Below are 19,711 nucleotides of genomic sequence, written 5' to 3' on the forward strand. Positions count from 1 at the left end.
CTGTTGGAATGCTACTACACAAGCAACCCCAGTGTGTTGCTTGTGTAGTAGAGTAATAAGAACTTTGGATGCTTTGAAACCGAACATCTAGACTAACTCCAAAACAAATAGTAGATCAGTGTTCCAACATCCGAAAGTGGCAACTGCTACCACAACTTTAGATTTACGAGGTATAATACATAAGTTACGGCAAGGGGGAACCAGGACGACAGGTCAGTGGAGAGATATTGTCATCCCCACACCCTGAACTTAGGAACCAAGTCCAAAGAGTGCATGCACCAAGCTCGACACTAAAGCTGCTGACCTGAGACAGGAAATCATGGGTAAGATGGACAGACTACCATATCAGACTACCAAGACCAAGAGAAGTACCTGAAAAACTGCTGGAAGATGTGAATGCAGCCCTAAAGAAAATCCCTACTTGTGAAACCAAGAAGCTGATATATGCCACCTGCTGTTGTTTCAGTGATACTTAAGATGCTTGGCTCAGTATCCTCCATGGAGAAGGAGTTTGGAGGATAAGATAAAGGCCAAATGGAGAGAAGTCAGCCAGCTATCAGAAATGCAGAAATGCACCATAAGGCACCTGAAGGTACCTGAGAAGTACATCAAGCAGGGCAACAGCATAACAGATCCACAGATCCAACAAGAGTGGCTATCGTTCCTGGCTATAGAATCCTGTACATGGATGACATCTTGTACATGGATGACATTAAGATGTTTGCCAGACCAGAGGAGGATGGAAATGAGGAGGAACAGGGACCGTCATGAGAGGAAAAACCCCTGCACGGCATGTACCACCAGCAGATAGTGGAAGTGGCTGATATGGAGAAATTCTACCAATAGCTGGAAAAGGCTGGACTGAAAGACAGCACAGGAACAAGCGCTAAACACAAGATCACTAGAGGCTGAGATCTACCACACCAGGCAGGACCCGGGTGCAAGCAGTGCACCTTAAGATGCACCTTAGACAATCCAGCACATAACAGTGGGATACAAGATGCTAGCAGGCAGGGAATATATGGAAGGCTATAACCAAGTGGCTGGCATAGTGTACAGAAACATCTGTGCTGATTTCAGACTGTATGATTCTGTACTGCAGTACTCTTACCTGCTTACATCAGGTACACCTATACTGTAGGAGTATGATATGCCTTGAATAAGTAAGATCACCACAAGTAGTAAAGAAATCCAATTTTGAATTCAAGTGGGGTAGAAGTGAGGATACTCTCAAACTGGATTTGATTAGAAAGCTAAATAGATGAGGCTGGTATGAGCTTAATGTTCACAGTAGCATTAACACAGTTGAGCACCACCTTGACTTGAGCTCCCTGTTTTATTAATCCATGAATGCAGCTTTGCGGAGCACCATTTATTATGACTACTTTGAGATATTTTATGAATGTCTGTTAATACATAGGTTTCACTGGTACTAACTTATGAGAAAAAAACTCGACTAAAAGGAGCATGAACAAGTGTCATTTATAACATGGCAAATTAGAAGGGTTTTTCTGCCCTTTGAATGGGAATATGTTCTTTCCGTTTACCTGTGTGTGACTTGTACATGCCTTAGTTTGGGAGAAAAGAACACTTTGGAATTAGCTACAAAGTAATCCACATTCCACCTGTTAACTTATTGAAATTAAATAGAAAGAGCATGAGATATGTGACAATATATGACAATGGTTCTGCAAGGCTTGACACAGAGAATACTTAATTTTATATGGTACTTTTCTCTTAGTAAGTTAACTAATGACCACATTATTAACTATAAAGATAACTAATTACTATAGTTTTGGGACAAATGTGCATTAGACACAATCAATTATCTTATAAAAGTAAAGACACCTCTGCCAAGTTAGTTGTGTTTATTGACATGTGACTGGATTCACTCAACAATATAGTGTGATATGTGGTTAAAAAAACAAACAAAAAAAACCCCTTAAAATAAAAAAGGCTTTAGCAGGATCTTTTCAGTTACTGATAAGTTCCTACAGGCAATCTGAGGACTGGAGAGGAGGCACTCCCCTAGAGGCTAACAGTCATAATGGATCCATGTCCCCCTCCCCCTCTGATACAGAGGAGTCCTTCTCCATGGAGGTCATCTGGATGCTAGATTGCCCATCCGTTTCTGGGCTTGGTCCTAGGTCTTCTTCCACTTGCTGAGGTAGGTTAGCTAACAGCTCCTGCAGCAGATATGATCAATACGTTAACCAAGCAGTGCAAGCTTTTCTCAAACCATTTTGCATTTGGGTGTAGAGCAGGCTTGCCAGGCTCATGGTTTTGGGCAACCTCTTAGGCCGTGGCAAGAGGCAACCTCTTATGCCGTGCAAATTTAGAGGGATCACTTTCACAGTCTGAAAAGTCATGGGACATTTTAAAAATAAAATCCTAACTTGTTTTATATTTGCTAATCACTGTTGAGACATAGCATATATTGTTATAACTATGAGATATGTTTTGAATGAGCTTTGTAAGCAGTTTAACAATGGTGAATGCAGAAATGAATATCTCAGCCCAGTCTCACAGAAATCTCACCTCACCACTGTTGGCAGCCCTGACAGAGGCTCTGAACAGCAGCATTTTGCTCACCTGCTGTTTGTCTGAGTCATTGTTCTTTAGCGCCATCACTAGGCTTTGGGTGAAGGTCCTTAGTTCATGGTACTTCTGTTTTTGGTTCTGTAGCTCGCTCTCAAGATACTGGACTTCCTCATGCTGAAAGACAGAAGTGGCCTGATCAATTTTTTTTTAGATTTAAGTTTAAAATCTTCATGTGCATTCATGTCTTTTAAATAATTGCTGAATACATTTGGGCAAGAACAAGGATTTATATCATGACCATAGAAACAAAATTACCTATGCAAGCAAAAGTAAAATTATATGTAAGCAATACATTGCAAAAAAAACAAAAAAAAAAACAACGATGTACAAAATACTTTTTTTCTACAGTTACTCATAGTTCATTTTATTATGTAAGTGGCCAGTGTGAGTTTAATATTAATGCAACATGTAAATTAGACATGGTAAGTATATATTTACTTTGTGCTACAAAACATCATTCATTAATCCTTGTGCTACAACTTCACAATGCTACAGAAAATTCTAATTACTTTGAAATGATTATAACCTATATGCCAATAAATTTCATCCTTTAAAAGCAAGGCATATCTTTGCAAAGATTAGAACACAAGAGCTTTAACCAATATAAAAAGCAAGATATTAAAATGCAAAAGCAGCAAAAAGCATCTCACAGCCAGTCTACTCTGCCCAGCAAATTGGGCTCCTGGAAGTGATTTGTTCCCATCCCGATTTGTATGCAAAGCCGGAGGAACCCGTGCCCGAGAGGGAGCAAAGCAGAACACAGTGACCTCCCGAGCTCGTCAGCCAAGCAGAAACAGTTTCATTTAGAGAGAGGATTATAGCTGAGTGGCAGTGCACTGTTTCAGGCGTGACTAGCCATGCGTCACTATGGTGCCTGGGAGGGGTGGGCTATGTCTGTCGGGAAAAAAAAAACCTTAAAAAGGAAATCTGTGTGTAGTTAACAATCGGTTTTCCATGTAAAGATTTGCAGAGTCTGTGCCATGATCAGAAATGAGGATACGTTAGAGCTGTTCTGTTGTCAGCGCAGTTTCATGTATGTTTGATTCTTCGCTTTCACTGTGAGAAAGATTCTGCTTCATGTAAGTGCTTTTGAACTTTCTATCAATACTCACTTCACCTGGCAGGGATTTCTGAAATAAAAGTTACCTATCGCCATTATTTTTCAGAGCGGGCCTGGGAAGTTCTGGTGATAGGCAGCTGATGTTCCTGAATGCTTAGAACACTATAATATGTATGTTCCACCAACATTGATACTGTACACTAATAAACAAAAACAGCATGAACAGATTTGACTTTGATGAACTTACTATTATCTTAAATATTGTATGACAAGCACACCACCTACAAACCTTATAATTTACAGACTTTATGATGCATTTGCGGGACAAAACCCACAGTGAAACAAAGATAAATAGAAGCCCAGCACAAAGCAGCTGCAAAAATTAGTCCAAAGTACATCACTTTACTTGAGCGGTGCCTCAAGTAAAGCAAAGACTAACAGTATATAAAAACAAAATGTGCCTCAGCTAAACAAACAATCAAAACACTACCACTGTTTTGTCCAGGCACAAAAGAAAAAGTAGAAATAGAAACCTGCTTTGAACTTACTTTGTACTCTAAGAGACTATGCAACTGTTCCACGTCTGTGGCCACATCACCATCATCATCGTCGTCGTCGACAACGTCATCTTCATCAATTATTTCAATCTTCTGTGTAGATATTTCATGGTGGCATGAACAGGGGGAAAATTTTTTGAATTCATGCCACACTATGTATGTATGTGCAAGAGGGCAAAGAAAGCAAATACTGTCCTACCACATTTTCAGCAATGGTGGAACTATTTGAACAGTCATCATTCTCCTTTAGGAAAGAGTCACTGGCTCCATCTTTAAAGAAGAAAGGGAAAACATTGACTAAAACTCTGAAGTCAGAGTGAAAATAAAAAAATATAAAATATATATAAACTGATTTAAACACACACTAACAAGAAGTATCAACACGCCTGACATTATACAAAAAAATAAAAATAAATAAAAAGCGCTGTTACAATATTAACTCATAGCGCCATGCACTCAAAAAAGCATCCTCCCTACCCTCAGACAGACAGACGGATATGGCATCATTCTGCTCACTGTCCTCAGGAGGCTTGAGGGTCTTGGGCTCGTCCTCCTCAGGGGTCAGAGGTGATGGGGAATCAGTGCTGGCTACTTTTGTAAAGGTTGCAGGACCTCCTTTCGGAGGTGGAATTTCTATTCCCATCAGCCGATACTTCCTCCTGCGGTTTCCGATCCAGGTCTGCCAGAACAAGAGGACCAAGTATTGAATTACACAGTGCCCTTTTAATGGCACTGATGATGGCTGACACCGTTAACCTACTAACTTGTGGTACATAAAGCTGCTGGTGGCTAAGTTGACAATCTGTTGTTTCTGAAGATATGAAATGGCAATTAGATATTATTCAACAGCAAAATAGTAATAAAGTGAATTAAACTAGTAATAAACATCTCCATTCTTTCTGTCTGAAATACACAAATATCAGTTGGGTGTCTTAAGGAAGCCTATAGACCTTAACAATTTCACTGTCTACGTTGAGTTCGGTGGCTGCTGCAGAGATCTTCTCTCGGCACACGGACCCCAGACTAGTCATGCCGTTGTCCCAGTAGCGCTTCAGCGTGTGTAGGTCCACGTCAGTAAACTGGGTTCTATCCTGGAACTGCATCAAGAAAGCTTTCAGAAAGGACACTCCATCATGTCCTTTAAGTGGCAAACACTCATTTACATGTTTGCCATTTGTCAGACACTCTTATCCAGAGCTACTTACCCAGTATACATCACACAATGTATGCTAACCGGAAATAAAAAATACTAGCATTGTTAGCACCTTGCTCCACCTGCTCTACCAGGTGAGTTACAGCATATTCACCACAGGAACTGAGAAGACACTGAGGAACTTACTGTTCTTTTGCGGGAGTTGCTAAGAAGCCACGGAGCCGTCATGCTACTTGCCTTGCAAAAGACATATAAAAGTTTATGAGTATGTTCCAGTCAAACAGCAATCTAGCAATAATCTGCCTTTCTACTATATAATTTATGTAAACTATTGTTTTGAAACAAATTAGTTCAATGGTCTGCTGAGTGAATCCCCAATCTTAAAAGACATTATCAATAACCATAAGCACTTCAATCATAAACTAAATATTTCATTGGAGTACAAATGTTCCAGACCACTCACACTGAAGAGCATAATCAGAGATGCATGAGCTTTTATTTAGTTATAGATGTGTTAGGATATTTGCACGATCTATTCCTTTAAAGACCTCTTAGCACAGTCCACAACTTCACTAAGCTTTTGACTGAGTGAGCGTAGTCAAGCAGTTAAATGAAGTCAGCTGAAAGCCACTAAAATTATTCTCATACTACTTCACATGCATTACTTACTAATCTATCAGCACAAATGTGATTTGTTCCAAAGTGGAGTATTATATCATTATTCAACTAGCACCCATGCTAATAATAACAAGTGAACTGTTGGACTTCACTATAATACCTTTAGGTTAGGTGTTCTCGACGGAGAAGTCTGTGAGATGAGTTTGAATGGATAGCTGCTACGGGAGGCTGGACTGAGTAGTAAAGAGCTGTTGGTTTGGCAGCCTTTCTCTCCAAACTGGACAGAGTTTGGGGAATTAAGTGCCACAGCCGTCTGGCTCCTTGCAGTCACTGTGTACATGCCCCGGTTGTCAAGCAAGGAAGGTCCGCCTGCCAGGTCCCTGTTGCTTTCTACTGCACCACTGCCTGGGGACTTGCTGAGCTGAATTTGAGCACCCATGTTAGCCAGCTCCTCTTCCCTCGAATATTCGTCATTGGCGTCGCCTGTTTCCATGGCGATAGAAAACGTTTCCGACATGACAGGTGACCGTGGCTTGTTCAACCCTCGCTCCTGACTTGTTCCAGGAGGAGGCCGTTGCAAGCCTTCTGCCAGCCCGGCGATGGTGAACACCTGCTGGATCCGAACTCCACTCTCTGGGGTGCTGGCTGGGGGGTTGCGGTGCAGGGCCGGGGTTTGTTGGTGTGAGGTGGGCGGCCACGGCTGGTGCTGCGAGGCCCCATATTGCTTCACCCAGCCAGGAGGTACGGTGGCTGGGTCTCGGGGCGAGAACGACCTCCTCATCTGGCTGAATATCGGGGCTCCAGTTGTGGGCACATGGGGGGCTTTGAGTTGGAGGGCCGGTATGGCTGAGTGGAGGGGGGCCACATCAGGTTGCATCGCTGGTCGTGGGTGAGGACCCTGCTCAGCCTCGAGGTGCAGGGGTGTGGCCTTCGCCCCAGCCCTGCCATGGGAGGAGGAATCTAGGCGGCTGGTGCCACGCGGGAGAGAGTATGTGCCTGTCACTATGACATCACTGGTACTGTTGGCACCACTTCCGCTGCTGAGGGGTGAGAGGGAAGACGGAGAGGAGGAGGAGGAAGGGCAGGAGGCCGGTGGTGGGAGGAGGTGCGCTGCAGCCGGAGCACGCTGAACACCTCGCACAGCAGCCATCTCCGCTGTCAACACTGAACCTGCCACCAGGGACCCACCAGCTGCAGCTAGGCTATGGTTAGACACACCAGCCACTCCATTCTTATCTGCTTTGGAGGCCAGCTTTCTCCTTTTGTTGCCAACCCATGTCTGAAATGACACACATGGAAAACCATCAAAACACAATCACCTTTAAGACACTGCAATCTAGCGCATGACAGGAGGGAACATATGAGTTATTTTGCAGTCACAAGCAGTTTCAAAGTCTCTGCAATTGAAAAAGTTAAGAGCTAAAGTTATAATCTCTATTGTCCATTGAATAAGCAGACGCTTACCCTGACCACGCTGAAGTCCAGCTTGGTCTCCTGAGCACACTGCAGGATGAGTTGGAAGCAGCTCTTGCTCTGATTGGTCATTCCATTATCATAGTACCGCTCCAGGATGCGCTGCTGTTCAGGAGTAAACACTGATCGCAGATTCATCTGAGCAAAAGGGGACCATATTAAACAATGATACTAAAACCCTTTTACAGAGGTGTATCTGTAACACGGCTCATCAGATTTGCCTAAAATACTGCATTTCACTTCTACAATCTAAAAGGACCCATTAACTTCACCACTTTCCATCTTCCACACTATTCTGAATAGCCAAATCTCATTCATAGTTATGGTTGACAGACACTAATGGACTCTTTGAATCACTGTAGACCTAAGAACACTTTGTCCACATGAGTTTTACACAGGGATTTCGGTATTCCTTTGCCATACTCACAGTGTGCACACTCCGCTTCTCCTGCCATGTTTCCATGCTTCTGGCAAGCAAGCGAGGAGAGGCGAGGTGAGATCCAGGCGTCCGGGCGACTAATGGCGTGCTTGGAAGTGTTTTCTCTGTGTGCAACCTCTTGGCCAAGCCATTCAGCATGTGCGATGCCACAGATTAACTCCCATTTATTTCCTTAATGTTTTTTAACATATGAATGCCAAGTAACAATTTGGCAATATTGTGTAATCTAGCATTTTGTAGTGCTCTCTGCAGATAAGAGTTTCTCACACTGTGGCATTGTCTCACACTGGGTGGTACAGAGTTGACTTACTGTCTCTCAAGGAGTTGGCCACACGAGGAGTTGGCCACACTGAGCCTGTGACACAAGAGGAAAGGACAGTAACTGCATGCTTGTGAAATGTTTATCACTGGTTAAAACAGTGTTCTGCCCGTCTAATTAATGTACAACCTCACAGTTACTTAGGAGTGGAACAGTGAAGACAAAAGTAAAAAAACCCAACTTTTTCAGTTGTTATTCTTCTAAACCCATCTTACTTTACAAAATTTACAACCAAAATTGAAGATTTTCTAACAGTGGTGGCTTCTGTTCCAAATGAACTTTCATCTTCAAACTTAACTCTTGACATAATGGCTTAATTTATTCATTTACTTAATATATAAATATATGCTTTGGTCATGTGTATACTTGTTTCTTTGACCCACGATGCACATTCAAAACGTATATTATAAAGTAAAGCATCCCAAACACTACAATTGAGATATATATATAGAGAGAGAGAGTAAAAAAAACACACAGGCACGCGAGTTGCAGGAACAATGTTAGGCCTTGCGCATCCCATAGATAAATCTTGTTTATTGTAACACCAGTGTTAATGTTTAAATTGAATTGAATATGCTCTCATGGTAACAAGTTAACGTGACCGATATGCTAGTTCATACGGTAGTGTGCTGTTTAGCCGAAATGCTAAAAACATTCTATCACAGCACAGGCGTCGGCGAACTATTTGTCGAAACGTCCCTCAGCACTTTAAAAATCTAGTCCGCCGATCGCTTGGCTGGATTTGTTCTTCCATAAGGTAACTAATTTGGTAGGTTTGCAGAAAAAAACACTTTTATGCTTTTGCCGTCCGCGTTAGTAGCTCTAATGTTGGGTTTGAACATTCGATTAAGAAGCCTAATGAGGAGAGAGGTATCGCAAGGGTTATTCATTTCTTTCCTCCTTTTGGAAAACCCTCAGTGCGCATGGCTAGTGTATGAAATAATGATTACATATCAAATAGAATTGATGGGGAAAACGCGTATCCACCCTCCCAGTTCACCGCAAGGGTAAAACTGGCCACCGGAATCACAATTCTGAATGGAAAACCCTAACGCAACTTTCACTATTAAATTAGACAAGCCAGCAAAACACTAACGAGAGGTTACATCGCGACAAAGCAATAGGATTTGAAGAAGCAGACAATTGCGCATTTCAATAGACTGCTAGCCAGGCCCACGAGACCATGCGCGAGCCAAATCGAGCAGGCTAAACTTTTCTTTTATTTGCAATGCTTGCAACCCAATGCTGGTCAAAATACATGACCCAGGTTATTTATGGGAGTCTCGTAGTGTCGTCGAAAGCATATAAAATCGTGGAGCGTATTAAATATTATAGATACCTTTTTGTTGACAAATCAACTGCCGCTCGAATTCAGCAGATTTTTTCACGAGTCCCTTCGCCAGACAATGAAATCAAAACGTCCGATCATCAATTCTAATCATGATCGTGACGTAGGAGTAGACAGGAGCCAATGAATGGTCGAGATCCGGCCTGTGACATGTGCAACCGACTGAAAACTGAGCACTCTTGTCCCGCCCATCATTGACTTTGTGGGGAGACAAGGAGGGTAAGAGGGAGGGAGGTCATTGCTAAAAGAAGCAAAGATCTCAATTCCAGATCGTTGACGAGAAATAATAGAATACAGTGTGGTAAATTAATGTCCTTGCGAAAGAAAATAAATATGAAAGGTATATAAAGAATGTAAATGGAGAGAAATTTATCCCTTTCTGTAATCCGAAAAGTAATACAAAAGGTTATCAGATTTCCTCAGTGTCCTATTCCTATTATAATAATGAATTATAATAAATTATGCTTTAAATAAGTATTATTTTATTATTTACCACAATTACCAGACCTGACATGCATGTTGCTATTATTATTATTATTATTATTATTATTATTATTATTATTATTATTAACTATTATTAACCTTTCTCTTTTCCCAAGTCTTAAAAAGTAAACGCATCATTCTACATTTACCTTATTGGAGCACTTTTGTTCCTTTTATTAGAATTCTTCAAAACATCTAAATAATTTTACCTCCCATCTGAGTTCAAGAACCTCAAAAAAGAATGGGAACATGACTTTTTTAGTGAAAACTTTATATAACTCTAGGTCTTATGAATAATGTGTGAGGACCTGGATAATAGAGCATGCTGGCCTTCTGACGCTTAGCTACTTTAAGAAATGTATATTACCGTTACATGTCTTATAGAATAATTTATTTTACAAGCCACATATTTTTACTATAAAATATTCCATATATACAAGTAAAATATTTAAATTGTTGTATGCTAATTCCCCAACTCATTAAACCCTTACCTTTTAAACAGTGCGAGAACCAGACAGAAAAGCACAAAAAAGAGAAATCGATCCTCAGTACATAGTATCCACAGCAGGGGTCGCTGTCCGAGCTCTAAAGCATGTGTAGTAGCCTGGTTAAGAAGTATACTCTTTCTTTATTGGGGATGCAACGAAATACTTACAAAACCCTTTTTTAAGGATTACTCTTTAATAATGTGGCTATTGGAAAATACTGATTAACAGCATTTGCTGGATACTAATAGAGCATTTTAAACTATCCACAGACTATCTTTCAGAACTTTCATGTGATTTTGTGTCACACAAATTTGACGTTATTCTATACACTTGAACCGAGTGAGTAAAACAGTAGTTCAGTGATACAAAATATTTAGATTTATATAGCTATTGTATATTTCTCTAACTATACGGGTTAGGGCTATTGTCTAATCTGAAGCAGATTCATATCCTAAATCTGAATTAATTCATTTTCAAGTATTTTTTTATTTAGGTAACCAGTTACCAAGCGGATAAATACCGAGTGATTTAACGTTGCATATTGCACGCGGGCTACTTTATTTTGTTTGTTTGCTTGTAGACTAGGGATTGTTGGTGTTGCTGCATCATTCTTTTTCCTTACTTGGCGGCTCATGGAGTGATGCTGCAGCGTGTCGGAGAGAAAGGGAGGGGTTGCTACACTTGTTCGCGCTGAACGACCTCACTCCTCTACAGTGGGCTATAGCCGAGAGCTTTGGCTGGCGCGGAGGGAGTGAGCTGGACTGCACTAGCATCCATAGGTAGCAGAGCGTGCGCGTGTGGATTGCACCACCGCATCCTGTTCATAGAAGCTTCAATAAGCTATCCTCTCTGAATGACAGCTTTCTGCCACGCTCAAACTCAGCGTTCTCTACCGGCTTACCAATGCGACTACTAATTCCACCCCATCCAGTGAGAACGGTTTGTTTGCTTTGGTATTAATTCAGAAGAAGCTGTGACATCGATTATGGCACTGGTAATGGAACCTATAAGTAAATGGAATCCCAAGCAAGTGCTTGACTGGATGAAAGGTAAAATGCCTGTATTTTTTCTGAATGAAATGATTAAGTGTAGCTCTTGATAAAAGATAAAAAAACCCCTGCAACATTCTCTGCCTGGCTGTAAATTAAAATGACACACCATGCATGCATTCTATGTTTTTATGTCATGAAGTCATCAAGTCAATAGATGAGGGTTAAAATAAGCATTTTTTCTTTTTGCACAGACAATAATATTTATGGTTTGCCAGTAAAACCCAGCTTTGCTTGTGCACATTTAAGCCTTTTCTGCCTGTTTGGTGTGATATCATATCACAGTATTGAAAAGTCTTACATTGCTACGCTTTTACTATGTGTGTCTTGTCAGGTAATTGTGTGACACCCCACCATAGTTTAGGAGCAATGTCAATATATTGTCATCACTTTAGTTAGGTTTAAAGCGTCCAATTACAACCTCAGCAATAATATTAAGCTAAGACTAGCACCATGGACAGCTCATGGTTATGTTTTTATTAAATAGTTGAGCCCTTATGAAGAACTATTGCCAGTTTACAAAGCAGCAGCACAGCCTCAAAGCTAAGCATATGTGTGATGTAATGTGTATTACTATACTCATTCTGTCACATTGAATTTAATTACTTAATGAAACTGTTTTTTGAGCGTGAATGAGAATTAGCTGCTCACCACAAGATAAAATACAGTGCTTCTTTTCTTTAGGCATTTATTTGTCCGATTTGATAACACTAATGTGAATGAGATGGAATTTAAAGCTTTCGGTTCCCTCGTTTAATAGTGATTCATAGTGGTCTGTGCAGACCACCAGTAGTGAAGTTCACATGTCAGAATATCTTTAACTATCATGTACAGAAGAAAAATAATTGAAGCAAATGCAGTAATCGGTCATGTAAGCCACTGTAGAATTCAGAGTATGTGGTAGGTCTGTACGATCTGCTCCTTTACTCTGTGCAGTATCTGCCTAAATGTTAGATTCTGCTGCACTTATGAAAAAGAAGACCATCATTATCAGAAGGAGTGACTCATGATATGTAAACCAGTGAAGGTGTACTGACGTGACTCATACTCAGTGAGATACTGGTGAGTTAGGGCTTCATCTTTGAAACTGCCTGACAGAAGACCATTGTTTCCTATCTCATGTAACAGCTGAACACTGATGAATGATTTCCAGTGGTTACCCATGTCAATAACTAATTATGCTCATCAAAAATATCAGCAGCTCCCAAATTTAAGTTGGGTCAGTTATGACCATATTGGTGTTTTTCTTTCTCACCAAGCCCATGCATCATGATATAATGTCTTTTGCGGTATCCTATGTATCATGTATGTTTTAGGCAAGCGAATAGAGCATTGTATAAGCGTCTCAAGAAGACTGCGAGTGGTTAACATTGTATTTCAGTCCTGTCTTGATTGTTGTTGGGGCATTACAGAAGTAGTAGATACATAAGAGACTCTTGAGTCAAATCAGGCAGATGAGATTCTGTTAGTGCTTTCGTTGTTTGTGGTATTAATTTTTGGTGCTTTTTCTGGGCTGTCAGCTCTGTTCAGAGACCACTTCAGGGTTCGGGGCAGCATAATGAAGTTGCACTCCTAAAACTGGAGATGCAATCAGGGCTAAGTGCGGGGTCAGGGGGTTCTGCTGAAAAGCTTCTGGATGTCCCTGTTTCATATTCATAATGCAAATCCACTCCTTTGCCCACCCCTGCATGTTACCGATTCTATTGTGTAAGCAAATGACTGCTATTGTGTAAACAGCGTGACAACTGGGGCTTTGGGGAGCGACCTGCAGCACTTGTGTACCTTGAAACGCTGGACCCGACAAAACTGCAGCCATAAATGGGGTCGGTCGTCTCCATGGCAACCTTGCCCGGATCCCACACTGGACGCAGGAGAGCGGCATGTTGTGCTCGCATTAGAGATCCCCACTCCTCCACTCCCACCTTTCTATGCTGAAGCTTCGATGTGACGTGGTGTGTGGTGGGGGAGGGAGCGCTCCTGATGGGGCTGGGTGGATGCGCAGGCGCTGGCACAAGGCTGCTCGTGGGTTCCAAGTGCCTCTCTTAGGGGAACGATGGGGCTTTGAAAAGTATGAACCGCCGGGTTTGTTTGATCCAGTGGAGCATTGAGGAGCATCGCTTCAATTGGATTAATGAGCCATGTGCCTGAGCATGTGCTACATAATGCAATAAACAGGTATTACATTATTTAGGCTTCACACTTGGACAATAAACAGGTATTGCATTATGTAGGCTTTGCACTTGGACAAGAGGGCTGAAGCTTGCATGCATGTTTGTGTCTGTGTGTTTGTGTGTGTATGCGTGACACAAACAGATGGAGTCTTAACATAAGGATCAAAAAACACGGGCATTTTCACTTCCATAGAAATTCACAGATTACCTTGCCATTGTCTGTTTTCACTGGCAAGATGCCTCAGCGCTTAAAATGTAGCTGCCAAGCAAATCTACTCCAAAGCTACTAATGTCAGCTTTTTCCATGAAGATGTACTCAGTTTGCCTGCTGCCCATTTTTTCCATCATAGTAGGTGAGAAATTAAGTGCTACATAATACACTGCAACAGCACCATATTGAAATTAATGTTTCAAAGTGCATGCTGTGAATTTTAGAACAGAAAAGTGATAATGGAGTGTTGAAAGATGCTGCGCCACATATATGGAGCTCTAGGTGCAAGAAAACCTGCAGTAGTAGCCTGAAGAAAGATATGTTGAAGCTCTCCTTGCTTTTTTTCCAACTTTGGACATAGTGGAATCATAAACCATACACAGCAAGATATATGTTTACAGACTACTGCTTTAAAAAGCCTGCCTTATTACTGAGTACCTGTCAGGTGTTATACATATATTATCAGCTCAGTTATCACCACCATTTAGGCCTCGTTCTCCAGCTATACTTCACCTTAGAATGCTAAGACAACTAACAAGGAAGTAAAGTAAGATATTACCTATATTCAAATGAGGCAATTAGATATATGCAAATGAGCCAAGCTAGTTGGTCCAAACTAGCCATAATGCACAGTTAGCCATATAAGCATATTTATGTGAAGTATTCCATTAATTAGGCAATGCAAATACAAGCTTATGGTGTAGTGACATGGAAAGCAAGGGGAAATCATCTAAAGGCGTTTCACACAAAGGGTGATTACAGCATTCATCAGTGGCCGGAGTCATGATTTTTCTATTGATCCCATGGCCTGATCTCTATATTTATCTCCCCAAAATCTCCCACCATGTTTATCAGTGCCTCTCATCTTCATTACCGCTGTCTTCTCCTTGAGACCGTGCTTATGTAAATGAGTGTTTATCTATGGAAATCTGTGTCTGCCCATCAGAATATTTTAGCAGGGAGGCATGCAAGAACACTGCTGTGAGAGAGCTGGGTTTAAATAGTCTTTTTTCTGCTGATCTCTCAAACATTAAAAGCTTTTGAGAGGCAACGACAACACTATAATTACACAGCCACATAAAGAAATACAGTATGTCCCTTTACAATGCTCTTGTTTTAGCCGTTTCTGACTTGGACTATATATAGATGCGTGGTTGGCCAGACATATGCATCATACATTTACTGTACAGAGAGAATGAATATAACAATCAATCTATATCAAATTCAGAATGTATGTAACAATTTATCTATATCAGCCTAATAAAATTCACAATGTCATGGGGCGCTATTTAAAAGTGTGCTTTGTGACAGTTTTGCTTTGACACATTTTGTAGTTGGAAAGAAAATCTAATGCACCTTCCCATCACCCCATTATGTTTTTTCTCTTACAGTCAGTGGGGTTCCATAAACGCAGAACCCTAGTGTTGCTATGGTATTGCGCTAGCTTATTGATCTGGACCACCTAATTTCATGTAGTTGTTGGCTGCTCATAGCAAATCTCTATCTCAAGCTCAAGCTTCTCATTCTCAGCACCTTCTCCTCATAAACCCAAGTTTGATCGCGCTTGTTCCAAAACAACATCTGGCGATTTTACCACCCATTGTTCGCCCCGTGACACAGCCCCCAGCACTCTGCTTCAAGTCGCCCTCCATCAGGATCCCCCTCATCACAGATGAGTCCCAAGTCCACGCCTTGCCGCTCTGGAGCACTGCTTTGGGTGCACTGTTCTTAATCAGCTGGTCAGCATCATTAACTGCCAATAGGCCCTCACTTACTAAGGCTTTCAAGAAAATTAAAACAAACAAACAAACTAACTCACTTAGTTGTGGTTGTGTCTTTCCTGGTGATGCTCTGCCAGGTGTACAGTGGAGCTGTTTTGGGTTTGTGTTCAGGGCATTGGTCTTCAGTCTTGTCATTAGTAAGTGAGATGCATATCGCCCTCCAGGTGGAATGACTGACCTGCCACTAAAGAACATTTCACTTTCACTCTGAAACACTCCATAGTTGTTATAGCAGTATGTAATATATTTTAAATGAAAACATTGTATTACTAATTTTATGTATTAATAATATTTCAGCATGCCAATTGGGCAGTATTTATGAATGTAGTTTCTTCAGCATTGAATGCAACCTAATCATGCACATATAAAATTGTTTCATATTTGTACTTGAATTATCTTGTTTTTGCATTGAAATATTTGCATCCAAATTGTTGTGTTTTATAGCATTGTATTAAATCAAGTTATATTGCATTTCTCAGTCTAGTTTCAGCACTGACTCTTGTTCAGGCAGTATCTCAGTTAAAAGGTATTTTTGGACTCTAATCTCTTTATATCAGATAACCGTATTTTTCTGAGACAACTAACGCACTTTTATAAATTGCTCTGGATAAGTGCTAAATGCCAAAAATGTAAATATGAACGTCCATTATAAAGACTCGTAACCAAGTGAATTTAGGCCACTCAAATACCATTTAAATATATTATATCTTCACGTATGTATTGACCTGAGATTGAATGAACATTGTTTCAGTGAAAAAAATCATGATATGTTATATCTGAACAGGAAATAACTGCAATATGATACAATACATAAATATATGTAACAATATTCTCCCACAAGCACAATAAAGGATCTTTGCTGGTTTGCTTAGAGGAAGTTGCAGGCTCAGGAAGCTTGTAAAGGATATAGCTGTTTACCAGTGTTTTTTATAAGGTACCCCAAAATAGCTGTTATCAATAGCTTTTGTCTATGTAGAGGCATTTTTTGGATTTCTCGATCTATATTCGCCCTGTCTGTACTTTGTGGCAGTTATCCGATAGCCCAGCGTCCCACATCGATCCAGTCTCGCGTTTACAGGCGTATGCAGTTTACCAGCAAGTTGAGCGGGCCAGCGGAGGAGTGCGTGAGCCTAACGCTGGCTCCCCTCACTCTGGACAACTGTCCTGGCCTGTCCAAAAACAAATAATTGCCACTATTTACTAGCCTACATGAAATGAACTCAACAACATACCAACCCGCCATGTGCCTGTGGTGAGCGAGTGACTCATCCGACTCGCTCACAGCCGTGCAGTGCAATGTTTGTTTGCTTTAGTGACTGATAGGAAGCCTCTTGCCAAGTGTTTGATCTCAGAGTCTGGCCGACTGCACCGTAGCAGACTTCACCGACACCGTAATATTAGCGAGTGTAAGGTGGAATCTCCAAAGGACATTTCAGTGTCCCAAACATATTAACCAGGATCAGTGATGAGTGAACGAGAGAGGATGGTTGCCAGGAAGCCATCAGACAAAGTTACATCTGTTGGTTATATTGTCTAATTGGGGGTATCCATGGTAGCTTGGTATAATGATGAGAGATACTTTTTGGCTGCTGCAGCAGCAAGCTTCATAGTGTAAACAATCTGGGTTCTCTCTTTGAAGTTGTTTTGATGCAATGCTTCCATAATGAAATAGCTTATTTCTGCACTGGTTGGATGGCATCCTTTTTAAAGAGGAGCTATCATGTCTCATCATAAAGCCCCGCGATGCTAATTGTCTAATTCCCCACACTGTTCAGTATTCGGATACAGACAGACCCACATCTTGAGACATATGCTTAATGCATATTTTTACTAAATCAGCGCCTCCACTCAGGACCTGGGCACATAGTTTAGCACGTAATGAGGGCTGAGAGAGAGAGAGAGAGAGAGAGAGAGAGAGAGAGAGAGAGAGAGAGAGAGAGAGAGTGAGAGCTGTAAGATACGGTCATTATCTCTGTTTAATCAGAGACACTGTATTTCACATTCACTACTGGAAAGGTTCATAAAATTTGCCAAAGCAGTGGTTCATATTCACCTTTTAATCTAGTTCCAGTCAATAATTAACTCACTGTGATTTGGGATTTACTGTACATGTACATATAGTGTATAGGCATATCTACTGCATATCTGCTGGATCTGCTGCACATAGTGTTTTGAAAAGATCCTTCCAATGGTCCGGTTAATATCAGAACAGAAGCATATAAATCAGACAATATAGATCAGACAGTCCTACACTGTAACTCCAGTGCTTCATTACAGTTGCAACAAGCTATACACATATCTGTACAGAGATGTACACACACACACACACACACACACACACACACACACACACAAACAATGGTACACAGGTCCTCCTTGAAAAAACAGAAGAGCCCCTGCATCAGCGCTAAGCACTGCTTCCTACCTTCTCAACTGGATTCGTGACAAAATTGGCTGACTGAAAGCAAAGTGAAGCCCTCAGGGTGTGCGTCTTGGGCCGAGGGACAACACAGGCAGCCAGTATACTCCGACCACAGCCCACAAGGGGGATGGAAAATCCGTTAGTCACACTTCCAATTAAAACACTGCTAGAGACTAGTATAAATGCAGGACAGGGAAACCCATGTAGAATTAGGTGACATCACAAATGCACACACTTCTCAAGGCTGATGTTGTTTGATAGAGCAGGCAGTCATTAGGCCCTGAGGTAAAAGAACTTCAGCTCAGCTAGTTCTCTTAAAATCTGGGTAAGATCACTAGGTTAGCAGTGGAAAGTATCCAGACTAGTGAGCCAGATGATTTTTAATACTGTAAAAAGACAATATCCAGACTAATGAGGAAACTAACTTCCACTGTTAATCTAACAGAACACTGCACAGAAACTGTATGTTAGATGATTATTTTCAAAATCACTATATCCATTCAGTGACATATATGACAGTAAATATATGTAGCCAAGGGAAACATTTAACATACTTTGAATTTTTTAGGCAGGTGGATGCGCTTGGTCATATCAAATAACAAGCTTGTGAGAAATAATTGAGAACTGAGAAACACTAGAAGCTGACTCGCCATGCTCAGCTTTAGCGCTGAGCTGTCCGGAATCTGGATGTAATTCCAGCATTGCTGATGCATTAGAATGAGCTAACCTTCTTTTGTCATATCCTACCTAACCTCTGCAACACGTCTTTCTCTTGAGTGCCACTTCCCTCTTTTAGAATGGCGAATGTCAAATTAGCGAGGAAAATGGAGAGGTGACACGATAGATGAACTCATCTCAGTCGGAATCGTACGCAGTCACTCTCAGACAAAGCTTGAGAGGCACAGATGATGTCCTTTTATTTTACAGAGCCTGCCTGCCTTGATGTCGAGTTGTGGTGTCGAACTGAAGTGCTGTTTTTTGTCTGAAGAGTTGGGTAGGGATGTTAGCCCTGACCCAAAATGTGTGGGGGGCTGGGAGGTGCAATTTTCATGGCACACCACAAGCTTTCCCTTATGGGCTTTAACAGGAGTGAATAGATGGCTGGATTTATCCACGCAATCACCGGAGATGCTGTGAAAGTAGGTCACAGCTATTGCACGCACACGCTGGAAAGCAGGATCAAGATCGTGGCCTCTTTGATTCTCTATTCATTATGTCCTTCTAGAACTGCTCGGTGGTACAGTGAGAGATCAGCATGCTTGAAATTGTGTTTGCCATTTGGTCGAGGTAGTGCTACAGGTGTGTGGGGATAATTACTAGCTTGAGAGGTGACCACGCAAATGGTCAAGGGAGAGAAGAAACCAACCAAACAAACAAAATGACACGAAGTGGCAAATCTGCAGTTTTCAGTTGGAGTTTGAATGGCATCAATCCTGAGGTATTCTGCAGCTGAGCAGAAACTTTCTCTTAGGGTGAAGAGTAATGATATTAGTTTTATATTTTTCTCTGCCTCTTTTAATTCTTAATTAATTTCTCAG

General features: G+C 41.2%; 2 protein-coding genes across 8 annotated transcripts in view; one reads left to right on the forward strand and one right to left on the reverse strand.

Moving 5' to 3' along the window:
- Positions 1-1,853: 1,853 nt before the first annotated feature.
- On the reverse strand, positions 1,854-9,672 carry hdx (highly divergent homeobox). Of its 3 annotated transcripts, none has more exons than XM_081699449.1 (11): positions 9,560-9,672; positions 7,890-8,256; positions 7,454-7,600; positions 6,150-7,268; positions 5,558-5,608; positions 5,169-5,315; positions 4,696-4,897; positions 4,418-4,488; positions 4,210-4,308; positions 2,593-2,715; positions 1,854-2,186 (listed from the first exon to the last, which is right to left on the reverse strand). In XM_081699449.1, the coding sequence occupies exons 2-11, from the start codon at positions 8,037-8,039 to the stop codon at positions 2,043-2,045; spliced, it is 2,253 nt and encodes a 750-aa protein (XP_081555575.1). In that variant the 5' UTR covers positions 8,040-8,256; positions 9,560-9,672; the 3' UTR covers positions 1,854-2,042. The 3 variants fall into 3 exon arrangements, with proteins under 3 accessions (XP_081555575.1, XP_026860678.2, XP_081555577.1); XM_027004877.3 differs by having other exon boundaries at positions 4,210-4,311; XM_081699451.1 differs by lacking the exon at positions 5,558-5,608 and having other exon boundaries at positions 4,210-4,311.
- Positions 9,673-11,250: 1,578 nt separating this feature from the next.
- Positions 11,251-19,711, forward strand: part of LOC113574201 (connector enhancer of kinase suppressor of ras 2-like) — a 54,024-nt gene continuing 45,563 nt past the window's right edge. For all 5 annotated transcript variants that reach the window (XM_035532369.2, XM_035532371.2, XM_035532373.2 and 2 more), the window contains exon 1: positions 11,251-11,588. In XM_035532369.2, the coding sequence (XP_035388262.2) occupies positions 11,525-11,588 (64 nt within the window). In that variant the 5' untranslated portion in view covers positions 11,251-11,524. The remainder of the gene's footprint in view (positions 11,589-19,711) is intronic.

Source organism: Electrophorus electricus, chromosome 16, assembly GCF_041902795.1.
Source record: "Electrophorus electricus isolate QZ-2024a chromosome 16, ASM4190279v1, whole genome shotgun sequence".
Taxonomy (NCBI): Eukaryota; Metazoa; Chordata; class Actinopteri; order Gymnotiformes; family Gymnotidae; genus Electrophorus; species Electrophorus electricus.

Bases quoted from the DNA above. Each gene is read 5' to 3' on its own strand.
- hdx (XM_027004877.3), bottom strand. From the start codon at position 8,039: ATGCTGAATGGCTTGGCCAAGAGGTTGCACACAGAGAAAACACTTCCA. The intron at 7,601-7,889 runs GTGAGTATGGCA...CCTTTTGCTCAG, and splicing joins AGAAGCGGAGTGTGCACACT to ATGAATCTGCGATCAGTGTT. The intron at 5,609-6,149 runs GTATTATAGTGA...GTCTTTTGCAAG, and splicing joins CGAGAACACCTAACCTAAAG to GCAAGTAGCATGACGGCTCC.